An 18,909-nucleotide genomic window follows, 5' to 3' on the forward strand; every position below is an offset into this window, starting at 1 on the left:
ATATAATTTTCATGGTATGCTTATAGTGTCACTATTTCATCCTCAAACTTAATTTTATATCAGTATTTTATCCTAGAATTTTTCTATATTATGTCTATGTTCTTCATAGACAAATGTCAATGCCACATCTATACTGATTTATTTTTCCATTAATATTGAGTTTGCATTTGGTTAAAATGCTTTCTTGATTGCAGTCAAGAGGACTGAATTCACATGTGCCACCCATGTTGGATATACTGGGTGTGGCCATGAAGCAGAGAATAAGTTGGGAGCATTACCAGACATACCAGATTAAATGTCATTTCTTTTTCATTGTAAGACTTTAGCCAGAAGACTATGATGTGTGACAACTTTCCATGAATCCAGCTGCTTATATCATAATTAGCATAATCACCTTCCTCCTTTTTCCAGGACTAATAGATACTATTATAAAATATAGAACCACTGATAAAAACCACAATGCATATTTCTAAGGAGTGACTCTTATCTATGGAATGCTAAAAAAGAACACTCTGAGGGAAAAGAGAAATATTTTAGTAATTGAGCAGTACACAGAATTTTTAGAGTTAGAAATATATGGGTTTACGCAAGTTTTCTCCTACTGAGTAATTTGAACTAAAGTCCCTGCCACTGTATCACCATTATATTTTTTCCATAACCTGTCACCTCACAACAGAACTGTTTGCAGAATTGGAATTCAGTTGCGACTTATAACAAAATAAATAAGACTATGTTAATCTGATTCAGATACCAATTCTGCAGGTTGCATGACTGAATTAATTAGCTGTCACCTTGCCTCAAACAAAAAGAGAACATATTCATCCTTTGAACAACAATGGCTATTCCACAATGACATTGGTAGCATTACTCTGAGAGGGTACACGTTCACAGAAAAAAGAAAAGAAAAACACAGAAAATTTTTGGTAGAGAAAATTTTAATAATTGGACCATCTGCCAACAGCAAAACATAAACCTCACTGCAACATGGAACCATCAACATTCAAGGACAAAATCAGCACTCCAGATGCATCCTCCTATAGTTTTCCATGCTCTGTTTTAAGCAGCATGTTCTCTAATATTTATAATGAAAGCACTTACAGACATCACCTGATTTTATTATTTGGAAGGGAAAACAATGGTAACTGATACCTAGGCTTAATCTATGTGTTCAGTCCTTTTAAAAACCATCCTGTAATGACTGGGAGAAACACAGTCCTCTATTCTTAGTTTGTGAAAGCTGTGTGAACCCTGTTACCAGACTATTTTCATTACACAAGAAAAGTCCCAATTTGCCACCATATAAAATAGCGCAAGCTGACTGAGGCTTGAATGTAATGAGGTAGAATGCAAATTTATTTAAAATTTAATAAAATATTTTATTTTTAATCAGACACAAATTAAGATGAAATTAAGAGTTCACTTAGATAATGGAAGAAGCCTGATACCAATCTTTAAGTCAGCATGACAAGGCAATAAACACTGAAGTGAGAGTCATGAAATCCAAGTTCTTATCCCAGCATGTCACCTGCACTCTGTCACCTTCGTCACTCCCCTCCTCTTGACAGTTTCCTCACTCATAAACTAAGTGGCGGAGCAAGCTTATCTTAAAGATCCCCTCCAGAGCTAATATCTCAGATTATATGATGAGTCCAGGGAATCCCACAACAGAGGCTGAGGAGTCCCTGCACAACTGACTGGCGCACACCCTGACGTCGCTGTGTGTGTTTTCTGCTCAGAGGGATGCAGGTCTGAATCGTGCGAGTTCAGAAGACCATCTGGGTAGAGGGGGTCAAGTTAGAGAACGGCACAAGTGACTACCTTCCTGCTGGGAATGTATATAGATTAGCCTCCCAGGAAAAAATTAGGAAGCCTGAAAATACCTCCTGGGAAATACATCTGGTCTCTCCTGGGATCCTCTAGACCTCAGCTTAAATGCACTGTACTTGAGTCTGAATCCTTTAGCCATTTTGTTCTATCTGCACACCTAGGACAGCATCAGATGCTTCTAGAGATATGAATGTCCGCTGGATAGTTAAACCAAGAAAGAAAGTTCTGGTGAAAATAGAAAACTTGGTTCATGCTTGCAATTATATTAAATTAATTAATCCCAAGATTACTTTAAAAATTATAACTGCAAATCCAAAGCATAGTTGATTCTAATACAGGAGGAATCAGTTGAAAAACCTCTAAGGTTACATTGTTTTCTATAGTGTGCACTAAAAAAACACACCAAAATAAAAATAGACAAAGAATATTAAAAGGCAATTTACACCCCTCAAAAACATGTATATATAAATACTTAATACATGTGAGTGCATGTTAAGTCATTACAGTTGTGTCTGACTCTTTGAGACCCCATGGCCTATAACCTGCCAGGCTCCTCTGTCCATAAAAACTGTTTAAACTCACTAGGAGACAAAAATAATTCAAATAAAAATGATAATACACTCTTTTACTCTTAACAATTTGCAAACATTTTTAAAATTATAATACCTATTGTTAGGACTGAATTTTCATACTTTAGAATAAGGAAAGTAAATTAATACATCTTTCCTGGAGCACAACTGGAAAATCTACTAACATTTAGCTTTTAAAGAGATGTGCATTGAAAGATTATTTGTAACAGTGAAAAACTGGAAGCAATCTAAATATTCAATGACGAGGAACTGATAAAATAAATTATGGTACAGCCACATGAGTCACTAAGCATTAAAATGATTAGGTAGAAAAGTATCTAATGATATGAAAAGGCATTCACAATGCATTAAGAGAAGTAAATTTATAATACATTATTTAAAGTAATGATTCACATCCCTTCGTTAAGTATATATATATATATATATTCTCATGGGAAAAAGTTGGAAAGATAAGTGTCAAGTTTATCAATAATTATCTGATCATTTTCTTAATCATAAAAACACTCAAAAATAATAAATTTTAGGTAGAAAGTGGTATATAACTTATGATAGTAAATAAATGATAAAAAGAAAACACACATACAAAAAATGGAAGTGTAAACACACACCCAGAATTTACCATAAAATACAAACAGTACTGGCTTACATACCAAAGGAAAGGCTTAAGATTTGAGAGAGTAAACAAGTGTCAAATTATTTATCTTGAAACACTAGAGTTTGATGGAAATTTTTTACTTTATACTAATTGCTAAACAAAAATTTTACATATTTGACATAGAAAATAAAACCTACCCATTGTCCCAACTATATAGTTTTCGCAAAAATGTATGTACATCACACAGAGAACAGAATTCAAAACTATCATCATAATATCTGTCTACCCTGAATCATGTTTTTAGATTCAATGCCTAATTGAAAATGTTTTGCTTTTGGTATTTTCCTTTGGGTGTTCATTGATTTAATAACTATTACTAGCAATGTCTTTACTAGAAATATAAGCTATGTTCTTCATGTTTTATAAGAACATGTTCCTGGACTTGCTGATATAGCAGCAAGAGTAGGCTTAATTCAGAAAACAGAATACTAGAAGATATGTTAAAATATTAATTTCTGAAGTAATAGTTAGATTCTAGGTATTTTTCTATGCTCTAGAAATATGAAATGGGTACTCTAAGACTTGCTTCTAGAATATAGAAAAATAAGTAAATGCAAATAATAGGAGTATTTGTGAAGGTCGGTATAGACTATATTTAATGATACAGTAATAGGTAACACTTAGGAAGCACTTTCTTTGTACCAAGATCTACTCTACATGCTTAACTTTAATTTTCACAATATATCTATGAAGTAAGAGCTATTATTGTCTCCATTTACAATAAAAAAACCTGAGACAAACAGTTTAAATAACTTGTCCAGTGTCAGACAGCTAGCAAGTGGTTAAAACTAGGATTCAAACCAGTTTGGTAACAGAGCCTCAACTCTTATTTACAACCTTAAATCAAAATGAAAACTTTTATAACATGACCTGGTTTTCCCCAAGTTGATCATCAGTACAAGCACTGTGATTTGTTCAACATCAAACTACCGAATCAAATTATGGTAATATCACTGCAATTTAAAATAAATACCATTTTTCTAGGCCCCATATCATAGACACATAATTTAAAAGTTAGAAGGAATCATAGAAAGTGTACACCATCACCACATCACACTCATGAGTCACCACTGGATACTGGTTAACTAGAAGAAGTAAAGAGGCCCCAAGCTCACAACAAGAATGAGGAAACTGGGCCACTGGTCCCCAAAGAGTCGGGCATGACTTGGTAACTAAACAACAATAAATATGCAGTTTAAGCTGTAAGTACAAGACATGATCACAGACAACTCCTAATTTATAAATCAACTTTATTCTAAAATTTCACATGTGAGAACAGATGCATTTTGCCCCAGAGACAATATCCTCGAGACATGGTGTTGGATTCCTGAATTCGCTTTTAAAAGCACATGTAATACTAAATGTTCGTGCAGCAACTTTGTGTTCCATAGCACTGTAAAAGCCTAACCAACCCACATAACGTTGTTTTTAGCAGGAAGAGCCTGGACCATCTCTGCATGCAATCTTGAGTGCCCCTCCTAGCTATACCTTTGCCCTCTCCAAGCACACGGTCATCTACGCTCCAACAGAGTCTCGAGAGACAGTGCCAGAGCAAGACACAGAAAGTTAATAGTTAACACTGGGACTTTGAAATAAACCCCGAGCCACATTTAATCTCAGTGGGATTCCTGTCCCTTTCATTCAGGGACTCCTTGGCCATGATAAGTCCACCCAGTTCTTTTCTCACAACTATAACTTCTAACTAGCCTTTCTCTTCTTCTATGACCCTGCAAGTCCCTGCTACTCAAAGTATAGTGCTAGGAAAAGAGCTTTTTGTTTTTCTTTTTTTAATTTTATTGGCATATAGTTGATTTATATTATCGTGTTCCTTTCTTGTGAAGTGAAGTCGCTTAATCGTGTCTGACTCTTTGCAAGCCCATGGACTGTAGCCTACCACGCGCCTCAGTCCATGGAATTTTCCAGGCAAGAGTACTGGAGTGGGTTGCCATTTCCTTCTCCAGGGGATCTTTCTGACCCAGGGATTGAACCTGGGTCTCCCACACTGCAGGCATACGGCGTTACTGTCTGAGCCATCAGGAAGCACTTTCTTTTAGAGATGCAGAATCTTAGGTTCAACTCAGAAACTTCTGAATTAGAATCTATATTTTAGCCAAGTGGGAGGAGCTGCTGCCTAGTATGTGTATATAAGTTTGAGAAACATTGTCCTTCTCTCATTAAGGTAGCTAATAATTATTTCTATGTTTAAAATTTTTTTATATCATCATTTAAAAAAATTCAACTAAAAAGTTCCAAAAGTACCACCCCCCCACCCCATATCCTCACCTTAGATTCTAAAGAAAGTCAGATGCATTCATTGAAAATGCTCATGCCAGTCTACCTCAATCAGAATCACTGGGGGAATTTTATTCCAGAGTCCATCTCAGACCAAATAAACCACTTTATGTAGGGTCAGACTGGTTATACTAAAGTAAAACTTACCTGTTTCAAAGAAATCTAAACCATATGATTTTCCAAACCTTGTCACAGGAACTGGATAGTCACTATGGGTTGCACAAGTAAGTGTAGCCATGTCTTAGGAACAGGGGTTCTAGTAGAAGATGGAAATATTCAGGATAGGGTGAGTGTAGGCAGTATAGCTTTCAAGACCCCAGTGGGGTTACAGAAGAAGTTAGATAGAGGGGGATGGGAGAGGAAGCTGAAAAGAGTCCTCCATGACGGGCATCTAGATTTGCTGGAGGTAGCCAACCTTTACCATCTGCCTACAATGTGGGAGACCCGGGTTCAATCCTCTGGAGAAGAAAATGGCAACCCACTCCAGTATTCTTGCCTGGAAAGTCCCATGGACAGAGGAGCAATGGTAGGCTACAGTTCATGGGGTCACAAAGAGTTGGACACGACTGAGCAACTTCACTTTCTTTTTCAGTTTCACTTTCAGCTGACCTTAGGTAAAAGGGACATGCTAGTAAAGGTTATGCTCAAAACTCTTCAAGCCAGGCTATAGCAGTATGGGAACCAAGAACTTTCAGATGTACAAGCTGCGTTTAGAAAAGGCAGAGCAACCAGAGATCAAATTGCAAACATTCACTGGATCACAGAGAAAGCAAGGGAATTCCAGAAAAATATCTACTTCTGCTTTATTGACTACACTAAAGCCTTTACTAAGACCATGGCATCTGGTCCCATCATTTCATAGGAAATAGATGGGGAGACAGTGGAAACAGTGTCAGACTTTATTTTGGGCATCTCCAAAATCACTGCAGATGGTGACTGCAGCCATGAAATTAAAAGACACTTACTCCTTGGAAGAAAAGTTATGACCAACCTAGACAGCGTATTAGAAAGCAGAGACATTACTTTGCCAACAAAGGTCCATCTAGTCAAGGCTATGGTTTTTCCAGTGGTCATGTATGGATGTGAGAGTTGGACTAAAAGAAAGCTGAGTGCTGAAGAATTGATGCTTTTGAACTGTGGTGTTGGAGAAGACTCTTGAGAGTCCCTTGGTCTGCAAGGAGATCCAACCAGTCCATCCTAAAGGAGATCAGTCCTGGGTGTTCACTGGAAGGGCTGATGCTGAAGCTGAAACTCCAACACTTTGGCCACCTCGTGCGAAGAGTTGACTCCTTGGAAAAGACCCTGATGCTGGGAAAGACTGGGCGCAGGAGGAGAAGGGGATGACAGAAGATGAGATGGTTGGATGGCATCACCGACTTGATGGACATGAGTTTGAGTAGACTCCAGGAGTTGGTGATGGACAGGGAGGCCTGGCATGCTGTGATTCATGGGGTCACAAAGAGTCGGACACAACTGAGTGACTGAACTGAACTGAACTAAAAGCCTTACAAGGACAACAAACTCTGGAAAATTCTTAAAGAGACAGAAGTACTAGACCACCTTACCTATATGCAGGTCAAGAAGAAACAACTAGAACCAGACATGGAACAACAGACTGGTTTCAAACTGGAAAAGCAGTACATCAAGGCTGTATATTGTCATCTTGCTTATTTAATTTACATGCAGAGTACATCATGTGAAATGCCAGGCTGGATAAATCACAAGCTGCAGTCAAGATTTTTGGGAGAAATATCAACCTCAGATATGCAGATAATATCACTCTAATGGCAGAAATTGAAGAGGAAATAAAGAGCCTTGTGATGAGAGTGAAAGAGAAGAGTGAAAAAGCTGGCTGGAAACGCAACATTTAAAAACCTAAGATCTTGGCAACTGGTCCCATCACTTCATGGCAAATAGAAGGGGAAAAAGTGGAAGCAGTGACAGACTTTAGTTTCTTGGGCCCCAAAATCACTGCGGATTGTGACTATAACCATGAAATTCAGACACTTGCTCCTTGGAAGGAAAGGCATGACAAAGCTACACAGTGTATTAAAAAGCAGAGATATCACCTTGTCAATAAAGGTCTGTATAGTCAAAGCTATGGTTTTTTCATATAGTAGTTATGTATAGATGTGAAAGTTGAATCATAAAGAAGGTTTAGCACTAAAGAACTTATGCTTTTGTACTGTGGTGCTGGAGAAGACTTTTCAGAGTTCCTTGAACTGCAAGGAGATCAAACCAGTCAATTCTAAAAGAAATCAACCCTGAATATTCATTGGAAGGACTGATGCTGAAGTTCCAGTGCTTTGGCCACCTGATGCAAAGAGCTGACACAGTGGAAAAACCCTGATGCTGGGGAAGATTGAAGGCAAAAGGAGAAGAGGGTGGAAGAGGATGAGATGGTTGGATGGCATCACCAACTCAATGGACATTAGTTTGAGCAAACTCAGGGAGATGGTGAAGGACAGGGAAGCCTGGCGTGCTGCAGTCCATGGGGATGCAAAGAGTCAGACATGACTTAGTGACTGAACAACAGCAACAATGAAAAGGGACATAAGTAAGTCAAAATGTCCAAACCAAAGACTACTCATGTGTAGAACTTCCCCAAACACTCTCTCTTCATTAGCAGTATGCCTGAACTCAAACACCTACCCAATGTCTTTGTCAAAACATAAGGGACAAAGGATCTTCTTTTGTAAGACAGACTGTAGGACTTGAGAGCTCTAGCAGCTCAAGTCCCAAAACATCTTTATGCCCTTAAACTTCTGGGGCTTAAGAAATTTAAATAATAAAAGTAGTTTGACCCAAGTTTTACTGATGTGTATCTCAATTTGATGATGGAAATATGCCCAGAGCTGCCTAGGAGTCAAAAATATATTTGAGCGCACACTTGTGAATTTCTTATCATAATAAAGGTATCATGATAACCATATTCTCTAGGTAATCTGCTTATAGAACTCCCTTCCCTTGACTCCCTCTAACTGTCCTTAATTGACTCACAGAGTTAATTTTTCAACACTCAGTTTCTCTTCTATGCTCAGAGTCTTAAATGTTAAAGGCAATTTTGTATCTGGCTGCTGAGTCAAAGGCAGAAAATAAAAATAAAAAATAAAAAAAAACAAGCACAGAGTTAATGAGGAGAGGCCATAGCTAATATGACTTTAAATTACATCACTATTGCAGCCAGACAAACTCTTTCGTGATGGCATTTCCTTCTTTTCTTAACCTTTCACAGTAAACAGCAAACTTTATAGTACTTTTTCCATCAGTCTTGAAACCAATCAAACCTTCTTTACACCACAATTATCCTGGTTTAGAGGGACTAAGAAGACACAGGACATCTTGAAAGTATGTCCGTCTTTTACCAAGAGTCGTGTTATAACAGGTTCGAGAATCCCTGCTCATTTAATAAAACAAAAATTACCCAGAAGGACACACACAGAGGAAAGAAGAAATGCCCGGAAAGAATACAATAAATACCAAGGCATTTGGTATAAGTTGTTTAAAAGGAGAGAGGTCTTAATAGAATAGTGAAATGTTCTCTCCTTCTTTTCTTCCTGCAACAGATAAAAAGAACAGAGTAGAGAGATCAGATGCCCTGAGAAGCTACACTTGTCTTAATGACCACCACATAAATTCTTAAAGACTTAACAGTTTTCAACATTTTCACTGCTTAAAACTGCACAGTGAGGCTATGAAGCCTTTACTCTGTGACAAGGCTGAGAAACCCACAGCCGTGCCAATAAATATTCTCTCCCTGCCTTCCCACCATACACATGTCAATTGCTTTCCCCATCAGTCCTTTTCCTCACCCATATTCTGCTGGTTATCTGAGGAAGTTGAGCTGATGGAAATCAACTTTGCCCTTTAAACATGCTGTCAGTTCCAGATCAAGGGCTTCGGACCGGCTTAGCTCAGGAGCATCCGTCACTCCTCACTCCCACCTGTGGGCAGTTAATTAACACACCCAGAAAGGCCTTAAGATTCCTTTTGCTGGGATATTTTTAGGCTTGAGACATTTAAGAATAAGCTAGTCTTTCTCCACATTCACTTCATTCTTCTACCACTTAATTTTTTCTATATCTTTGACCCTTAGCACTTCTGGCTCTTGGGTGGATTTCACACAATTCCTTTAAGCGGAAAAATTCCAGTTGGTTCCCCTGTCCTGCCACCAAAATCTGAATTTTCTTCAGATTTGTCCCTGAAGTGACCCTAGAAGAATCCTCAACCTTCAAACTTTTAACCTGTATCTCCTGAGAAGATGCAGAGTAGATCAGCAGATCCAAGACTGATTACTACAGCCACCATTCCATTGAGTACTGACATACAATCATTATATAGTTACAGAGCAATTATAATCTGATCTAATGGAAGGGTCACAGGCTTTGGAACCAAAGAGATCTGGCTATCACCAAATTTTCCATGTGCGTAACTTGGGAAAATTTACTTAATTTCCTGCATCTCAATTTTCTTTTCCATATGTTAGAGACACTAATCACTGCTCCATAGCATTACTAGGAGAATTAAACAAAATAATATTTATAAAGGGTTTAATGCTTAACCTGGAATAGCTAAGATACTCAATAAATATTAAACTATATTTTGATCTGTGTATATCAGACCAATATAAATTTTATAAATATGTTCATGCATCATCTAAATTCTCATGTTTAGACGAGTGCTTTTGTTCACATGAAACTTCTATCCTGGTGGAATCTAGAGGAACAAACTCTCTCACAAGTCAGGCAGAGCATAAAAAGGACTTAATAATTCAGCCTTCTCCCAGCTTCTACTCAGTTGTGTTTATGTCAGTCAATGGAAGCAGCATGTGATGAAGAACATGAAGAAAAATGAGTTTCACCACGGCCTTAGTTATGGCATAACAATTGTCTGAAGTATTCACTTTGATCCAAGGATGACCACTGTATGATATGGCCAGAGAGAATTGTACTTTTAATACTCTGATTCAAAGGCAGAGTTTGTAGTCAGCAAGGCAAACAACACAACATATTTTTTTAAATAGATAAAACTGTTTCCCAAAGTCTGGGTGCTCTCATTAAGAAAAATCACCTCAAAAATATCTTAAAAGATAATTAATTCCTCAGCTACCTTATTCATATTTACAAATAAAATAGCATCACCCCCAAACTACTGCACATTTCCATAGAGATAGATAAACAGATAATTTCAAAAACCAGAAGCATGTCTTCCAGAAGGTCATCAAGAGCATTATAAAACACGCGATCATCCTTGTCAAAACATGTGGAAACGTACTTATTTGGTATGACTAAGCACAAGTTCTTAAAGCAATGTAACTTGCTGGACAGTTCTTGGGGAGCACTATTGCACTCCTCACTCCCAGAGGCATGAAGACCAATATAATTACAACACAGTTCCATCCAGTTGGTACCCAACCTCCCAAAGTAAATATTGTACAGTAACAACTTGCCATCACTTTTACAGGTTACAATCAAGGATACAAAATGATGCTCTGGTGATGTAAAAAGTAATAGATTAGTCACATTTGACAGCAGCTGGGGAACATCACAGACTGCACTTGAGCACCATAAAGCCTGGAGTCCTCACTCATGGAGATCTCTTCACAATGAAGGTGACATAGAAGACTGAGAAAACATACTGCAGGAGTATCTCACTGCATATTTTTAATTTTTGCCATTTAAAATGATTCAGCATGCAGATATGATTTCAAAATATTACAAACACTCATGTATGAAATTAGCTGAATTTTACCTAATTCTCCTGATACTGTCTCCTGACCTTCTTCTGTAGAATACAGGAAAATAAAATCACCAGCAATCTCACATTCCAGTATGATAATGTGATTTGTGATAACAGAAGGATTTTTTTTTTAAAGAAATTTATTCTACCGAACCCATTTTAAATTATAATCCACCACCCATGTTCCAGGATCTCTTAGTTCCAAAGCACTTTTTACTTGTCTCCACTAAAGTTTTAGTGGTTTCTTTGTATTTGGAGTTAGATTAGTCCTTTTTCCTGTGTACCAGATTACCCTAGTCCTATTACCACCTTAAAAATGAATGTAATTATTTTACCCACAGTGAGTTTACAAATAAAAGCCTTACCCCTAAATATAATATGATTCCATAGAACATAAATCTCCAGAAAAAGCATCGCCGAAGGGCATTAATGAGTTTGGGATTTTTCTTTGAAGCCAGTTCTCTGTCCCATTCTCTGCAAAAGAATAAAAAGTGGGGCCAGTAAGTTGCATGTGCAAATATTTGAATTCTCTATTTCCCTTAACATAGTTTTATTCACACAAGTACATCCACGGAGATTAACCCAAGTGACCAGAGACAAAAACCTCGTGGGGAACTTCCAACACTTCCAACACTATCTCAGGCAGATATTTGGGTGAATTCAATGCTCCACCATACACCAATTTTCAAGGAGCTGACTTCATGACAAGTCCACATTATATATGTTAAAGAAAGGTTCTGGGATTCTAAAAATCAATGAATGTGAGAGGTGGATAAATAAAATACAACTCTTACGAATACACATTACTGTGCTTGGAACAAGGTGAAAAATAAATACTTATTTTTTTACTTCATGTCTTGATCTTTATCTCTCTGGAACTGTAGTGGATTTTACAAAATTTAACTGTAAAACCAAAAACAAGATTAAAAGTCAGGTGGATTTTTCTGTGATTTAACATTAGAAAAACTTATTATTTGGACTTTGTTTTTAAATGTAGGAGTATGGAACAAATATCCTCAAATGTCACTTTCAAATAAAAGTATTTGGAAAATTGGTATAGAATCAAATTCTGTATCTTCTGGTAGAACAGGAATTTAAAAGTATGAAAAATGGTTGGTATTAAATAAATGTTGTTTTTTCTTTAAATACTATACATCCATAACCTAATTATATTTAAGGTTTTGCCATTACTTTCTGTTAGTAAAAACTTTCTTCTTCCCAAGTGGATAAAATATATCCTTAAATGTTACCTTTCATCTTCCTTTTTATACTGTACAGACAAGTTTCACAGGAAAGAACTATATAAAGATTCTGCATTTTATCAACAGCTATTCTCATCACTGGCTTTCCCTAGTAGCTTAATGGTAGAGAACCTGCCTGCCAAAGTTGGAGACTCAAGTTCAATCCCTGGTTTGGGAATATCCCCTGGGGAAGGAAATGGCAATTCACTCCAGTATTCTTGCCTGGGAAATCCCATGGACAGAGAAGCCTGGTGGGTTACAATCCATGGGGTTGCAAAAGAGTTGGATGCAACTGAACAACAAATGCTCATTACTATCCATCTACCTTTAGTAGAGGTGTTCTAAGTTACTCTAAAGGAAGCTCACACATCTGAGATATGAGGGCAGATTCGGCAATCATGGGCATTGTGCATGGACACTGGCTTTCCTGAGAAGCTTACTATCTATCCTGCCAAAACCTATGCCATCCAACTATCTGCTCACACTCTTTCCACTCTTCATTCACTCACAGTACTTGCCTCCCTTCCATGTCATGCAGTGATTCACATCAGGGTAAGAAGCGAAATATGGAGGTGGACTCTGCGTCTTTCAAAGGAAGAATGAGATGAGAAAACGAGGAAGAGAGGTGGTATATGAACCAAAGAAACGGTTTCAAGGTGGGAAGAAGTGGTCAACCCTGAGGTCATGGTAGGAAGATGTCATTATATTTGATATTAAGAGACCTCTGGTGTCCATGGTCAACATCATTTTAATAACATGGTAAACAAAAACCATAGTCAGGGAGCTGGGATGTAAAGGAAAGGAGAAGTGGAGAAACCAGGAAAGCAGAGAAACATTAGCAATGAAAAAAAAATTTTTTTAATAAAAAAAAGAATGGGGTAGCGATCTGAGGGGGAAAACAAAGCTGGAGAATTTTTTTTAATGGATGGGACTTGTATTACTGGAACCTGAAGGAAGGAATCAGCAGCGAGGGTAGATGCTGTGGTACCCACAGCACCACAATAGACCCAGTAAGCATTCCAAACACCAAGAGCTAAATCACAAGGGAAGAAATTTTATACTTATCAAGTATATAGCTGAGTTATAAGCATGAAATGGATGTGTGATTTGCACACAGGAGGGATGCACAGAGTTCAAATCCAAGGTCACAGACTGAGCCAGATGGACCAATGTACTTCAACCGCAGTGTAACTGCCTGACGGCCTTTGTCACAAATCCGCTTTTGAAATATGAGGCAGGGTCACTTTCCAAAGTGTAGTGGAAACAGTGGCTAACTTTATTTTTTGGGGATCCAAAATCACTGCAGATGGTGATTGCAGCCATGAAATTAAAAGACACTTACTCCTTGGAAGGAAAGTTATGACCAACCTAGACAGCATATTAAAAAGCAGAGACATTACTTTGTCAACAAAGGTCCGTCTAATCAAGGATATGGTTTTTCCAGTGGTCATGTATGGATGTGAGAGTTGGACTACAAAGAAAGCTGAGCACTGAAAAATTGATGCTTTTGAACTGTGGTGTTGGAGAAGGCTCTTGAGAGTCCCTTGGACTGCAAGGAGATCCAAGCAGTCCCTCCTAAAGGAAATCAGTTCTGGATGTTCACTGGAAGGACTGATGCTGAAGCTGAAACTCCAATATTTTGGCCACCTGATGTGACGAGCTGACTCATTTGAAAAGATCCTGATGTTAGGAAAGATTGAAGGTGGGAGGAGGAGAGGACACAGGATGAGATGGTTGGATGGCATCACTGACTCAATGGACATGAGTTTGGGTAAACTCCGGGAGTTGGTGATGGACAGGGAGGCCTGGCGTGCTGTGGTTCATGGGGTTGCAAAGAGTCAGACTCGACTGAGCGACTGAACTGAACTGAGAGATACAAAGTACCATAAGTGTATGTCACTCTTCCAAAATGTTTGAATAAACTCTAAATAACAACTTTTACTAAAAAAAAAAAAAGAAAAGAAATAAGAGAAGGAGAAGAAATACCCCCAAAAGACAAAAATATTAATAGAGTTTATGGACTTAGCTGGCACACAGCTGTTGAATTGGAACAAAGCGGGTACATCTGATATGGAGACAATAACATGGAGTTGATATGGAGACAATGAAAACTGAGGAGAAAAAAGTGTTAGAGCAGATAATACTACAAATTCAGGTGTATGTCCTGAATAGTCAGCCACAGATAAAAATAAATCTGGAATAAACAGCCTAGTCCTACTGTGATTAATCTTTCGTGCAGAATCCATTTAAAACTTAGATATTCACTATCTACTAGATTATTTTGAACTTGCTGATATACCTACAATGTATTATGCTTATATATTTTATCCCTGCAGCAGTATTACGGGTTTTTGCATAACGTCAGCCATTTCACATTCAATCATCATTTATTCATTCAACAAATATTTACTGAGCACCTACTACAATTGGCCCTTCATGTCTGCAGGTTCCACATCTGCAGATTCAACCCACTGGGGAAGGAAAATGTTCACCAAAAATTTTTCAGAAAGCTCCAAAGAGCAAAACTTGAATTTTTCGTGTGCTGGCAACTATTACATAACATTCACATTTATTAGGCATTATAAGTAATCTAGAGATATTTAAAATATTTAAAGTGAATATATGTAGGTTATATGCAAATAAAATAACATTTGGTGTAAGGGACTTGAGCATCCATAAAGTTTGGTATCCATAGGGGTCTACCAAGGGACAACCATATATACCAGACTCTATTCTAGCCCTTATTCTAAGCACATCATAAACAGAACAAACCAAACAAAAACAAAAAACAAAAGTCATCCTGCCTTAATGACACTTACATACACTAAGTGCTCAATAATAGAAGCTGGTGCTTGATCTTGGAAATGTGAATCTGCTACTTCCACTAGCCTAATTCTTTGAATAAAACCAAGAAACAATAAGGCTAAACAACTTATTTGCCTTGAAGCTTCAAAAGAAATTCAATGAGTTTAATGAAAATAAAGTAAACAAATTATAAGTCTACTCAACTAATTTATTTTGGTGCCGTAAAAAAGTAGTTGCTTCTTTTTCTTTTTTGCCAACTCCCTCTTCCCTTTCCCCCTCATCTGTATCAGATCCTGTACTGCTGGCACAAGACCCTGTCCAGCTCATTCACAGATTGTTGTTGGTCCAAGAAATAAGCATGTGACTCAAAAGTTTCTGGGATTTTTCACTTTTGGAGAAAAAGACTGTTTCCTCAGTGGTCTGTAAAGACATGAGCAAAGAGTTCTGAGGACCCACTGCATGGAGGAAGCTAATCTGAGACAATAAAACCAGTTCCTGGTTCCATTGAGTCCCTAACGGCGGTTGTCTCTCTAGGCTTTTACACACATAGATTACATGAGTCAATAAATTTCCTCTTTGTATTTACTTAAGCTACTTGATTGGATTTCTGTCACTGGCAATCAAAAGGATTGTAACCAATACTCTTAAAATAGAAGACGTCTTTACAATGGGAAACACTGTTCTTGGGGAAGCTGGGAGTATGGACCTGAGTTTGAACCAGAGCTCAGCCATTTATTAGCTTGAAAATTATATCTCTCTGAGCCTCAATTTGCTCTTCTACAAGATAAAGATAATGATACTCTCCTTCCAGAGAGGCTGAGAGGAGATACCATATCTGGCATTCAATATGTGCTCAAAAATATGAAACTTCTACATATCTTTGACATCCAACTGCCTTTACCCTAAGATTTCCAACTACGCACATCTGTATTCACAGTTTAAGATTCTAGAGGCAAATATACACTTGTTTCATAAAGATGTTACTCCAGTCTTCACAAAATCCACTTAATATTCTTTAAGTGACAGATAGCTTCTCAGAATTCAAATATGTATTTTTCAAAAAAAAAAAAAAAATCCTTTCTCAGGAAAATGGTTTTATTTCATCCCTTCTATGATCAATTCTTAATTGATCAAGACTTCATCAAGAAAAGAGGATGTTCCTATTAAAAATACTCCATTTTAAGAATTAGGCCCACCAATAATAGTTCTCTAGTCTCTAATAATATTAATTTCTCTTTTCAACTAATAAACAATGTTCATGAACATACCTTTCCAATTTTTCAGATAGATTGTCAGCAGAATCAGAAGAAGAGATATGGTATATGTCTGACAATTCTAAGCGCTGTCTGTATCCTTTCTTCAAAATTGGTCTGGTCCAGCTAAAATAAACAGGAGAAACAGATATAACTGTTAACTTGATCTCCAATGTAGACTTGAAATCAGATAAAGTTTCAAATTTTCTAGCATGTGGAAAACAGCAGCGCATAAATAAGAGAATAAAGTAAGGTATATTCTATGAATATCAGAGATTCATATCTCACAGAACTCAACTGTATAAAACATCAACACCTCTGAACTGACATGACTATAGCTTTTTCTAAAAGGATTAGGGATGGTGGTAGAATCTTTCCCAGAGAAAAAAAACAAACTGCTAAACATTCTATACTAAAACTATAAAAATATAAAAGGAGGGGAGGGAAGGAGAGAGGTGGGAATAAATTTCCTTAAAATAACCAGATATTAAAAGTTTATGGTTTGCTGATGTCCAGCCTCTACAAAATGATCTGTGAATGATAAAACAGACCCTCAAACACCACCCAACATATCATAGCACACAATCCTCAGCAATGTGCTGTCTGTGGAATGAACTAACTGTAGCTGGAAGGCTAATGAGTAGTGTGTGTCAATTTGTTGACTTAATCATCACCCCTGAAGGAGGGTGGGGATCATAATTTTCTTGTGTTTTGTCTCCTCGTCTCACAACAGTTACGCACTTTGGCCTGCTACATATCTAATAAATAACAATTTATGATGGAAGCTGGCCTGGTAAATATTGAGGCAGGATACTGCAGATATTTTCAAATACATTGTTTCTAACTATTGTGAATAAGGCAAAATCATCTTCACAGAAAGGCTTTCCAGGTGGCTCAGTGGTAAAGAATCTGCCTGCCAATGCAGGAGATGTGGTTTTAATCCCTGGGTGGAGAAGATTCCCTGGAGAAGGAAATGGCAACTCACTCCACTCTTCTTGTCTGAGGAACCCAAAGGACGGAGGAGCCTGATGGGCTACAGTCCATGGGGTTGCAAAGAGTCAGACACAACCTAGCAAATAAACAACAACAATCTTCACAGAGGCAAGAAAATCTAAAAACAAATCAAAGAAAAGGGAAAACAAAGAGGAAGAAGGGAGGGGCAGGAGAACTGTTAAAGAAATTATGTACAAAAAGATTTCTAAATTAAAGTTGTGGAGCAAATGAGACCTTTCTCATGTGAAATGTCATGTATTTATTAACAAAACAAATTGAAGTTGGAATTGGTGATTCTCAACATATGTTTAACTCTTGCTATCTTTCTCTTCTTCAGAGAGCTCTAAAATTTGGTATCACTGAGAATTTGGTAATATATCAAGGCACGCCACCCACCAAAAATCAAGAGTGTTTTAGCAGTATCTGAGAGACCAAATAAACTCATGACAGAAAAGTATTCTAGCAAAGTCATTCTGAATAAAAAGAGGAAATGCTACGCCAAATGCAAACATTTTTGACATTGTTTCAGGGCAAAACTGCAAAAGGCTCTTATACCTTCACCACTCCCACCCAAGAGGTCCAGATTCTTGTTTATACTTCCCTGGTCTTCACCCCTTCCCTGTGTTCCTGGCATATCTACAACTTGTCCTTCCTTAAAATTCAACTGAATTACAACCCAGCTCAAAGGCTCAGGAGTTTCCCCAACCATTTCTGACCAAGATATCAACAAGTGACAATGGCTTAATATGTCAGGTTTTTTTCCTTTTTACTTGCAATGTTTGCATCTTAACAAGAACCTTCAAATCTCAACAAAGGATGAGATAGTAAGGTTCATCTTTATTGCCCATTGTGATCCATTGGCAGTTTTTCAAAGAGAACAAGAATGAAAACATTGAGGACAGTCTGAACACAGTAAAGAAGTCCCATGATCATACAGCATCTACAGTGGGCATTGTCTGAGAGAGTGGGGCACACCCACCGGGAGCTTGCCATCCAGTAGCCAACATAAGCACTGGAGCCACATTTGCTGATACTGGGGTCAGTGAGGGTGTGAAAAATCTGGGGCAGCAATTTTAGGATATAAATTCTATTCTGTCAGTTATAAGCCTTTGTAAACTAAAGTCAATAAGTGAAAAGGTGAAGCAAGTGTTTACCACTAAGAAAAAAAAATATGTGTGTACAGCACTTTCACAGACATTAGCACAGTCATTTTAATTCAAAAGTCTTGACTAGGCAGAACAAAAAGAGGTGACTGCCTTACTTTAAGCATAAAGGAGTGGAGGTTCAAAGATGTTAAATTTGTTTGTTACTAAATGGCAAAAACTATATTTTACCACATTCTTCTGACATCACTCCTTCAGCTTTTATTGCCTAGGAAAAGTAAGCTGCGTGGGTTATTCTGGACAGAGTACTGGAAGGAGGGTCTAGAAGCAGGGAAACCAAAAGCTAGAAAACTGCAGGCAATGATATGGTGTGCTAGCATGTCTTTACCCATGCCTTCTTAAGAAAAACAA

At 37.6% G+C, this 18,909-nt stretch overlaps 1 protein-coding gene across 3 annotated transcripts in view; it reads right to left on the reverse strand.

Annotated features, from left to right (window-relative positions):
- The window catches only part of CFTR (CF transmembrane conductance regulator), a 191,923-nt gene that overhangs the window by 148,771 nt on the left and 24,243 nt on the right, over nucleotides 1–18,909 (reverse strand). For all 3 annotated transcript variants that reach the window (XM_043873384.1, XM_043873381.1, XM_043873383.1), the window contains exons 2-3: nucleotides 16,418–16,528; nucleotides 11,469–11,577 (exon numbers count right to left, since the gene is read on the reverse strand). In XM_043873384.1, the coding sequence (XP_043729319.1) occupies nucleotides 11,469–11,498 (30 nt within the window). In that variant the 5' untranslated portion in view covers nucleotides 11,499–11,577; nucleotides 16,418–16,528. The remainder of the gene's footprint in view (nucleotides 1–11,468; nucleotides 11,578–16,417; nucleotides 16,529–18,909) is intronic.

This window comes from Cervus elaphus, chromosome 18 (genome assembly GCF_910594005.1).
Source record: "Cervus elaphus chromosome 18, mCerEla1.1, whole genome shotgun sequence".
In the NCBI taxonomy this organism is placed as follows: Eukaryota; Metazoa; Chordata; class Mammalia; order Artiodactyla; family Cervidae; genus Cervus; species Cervus elaphus.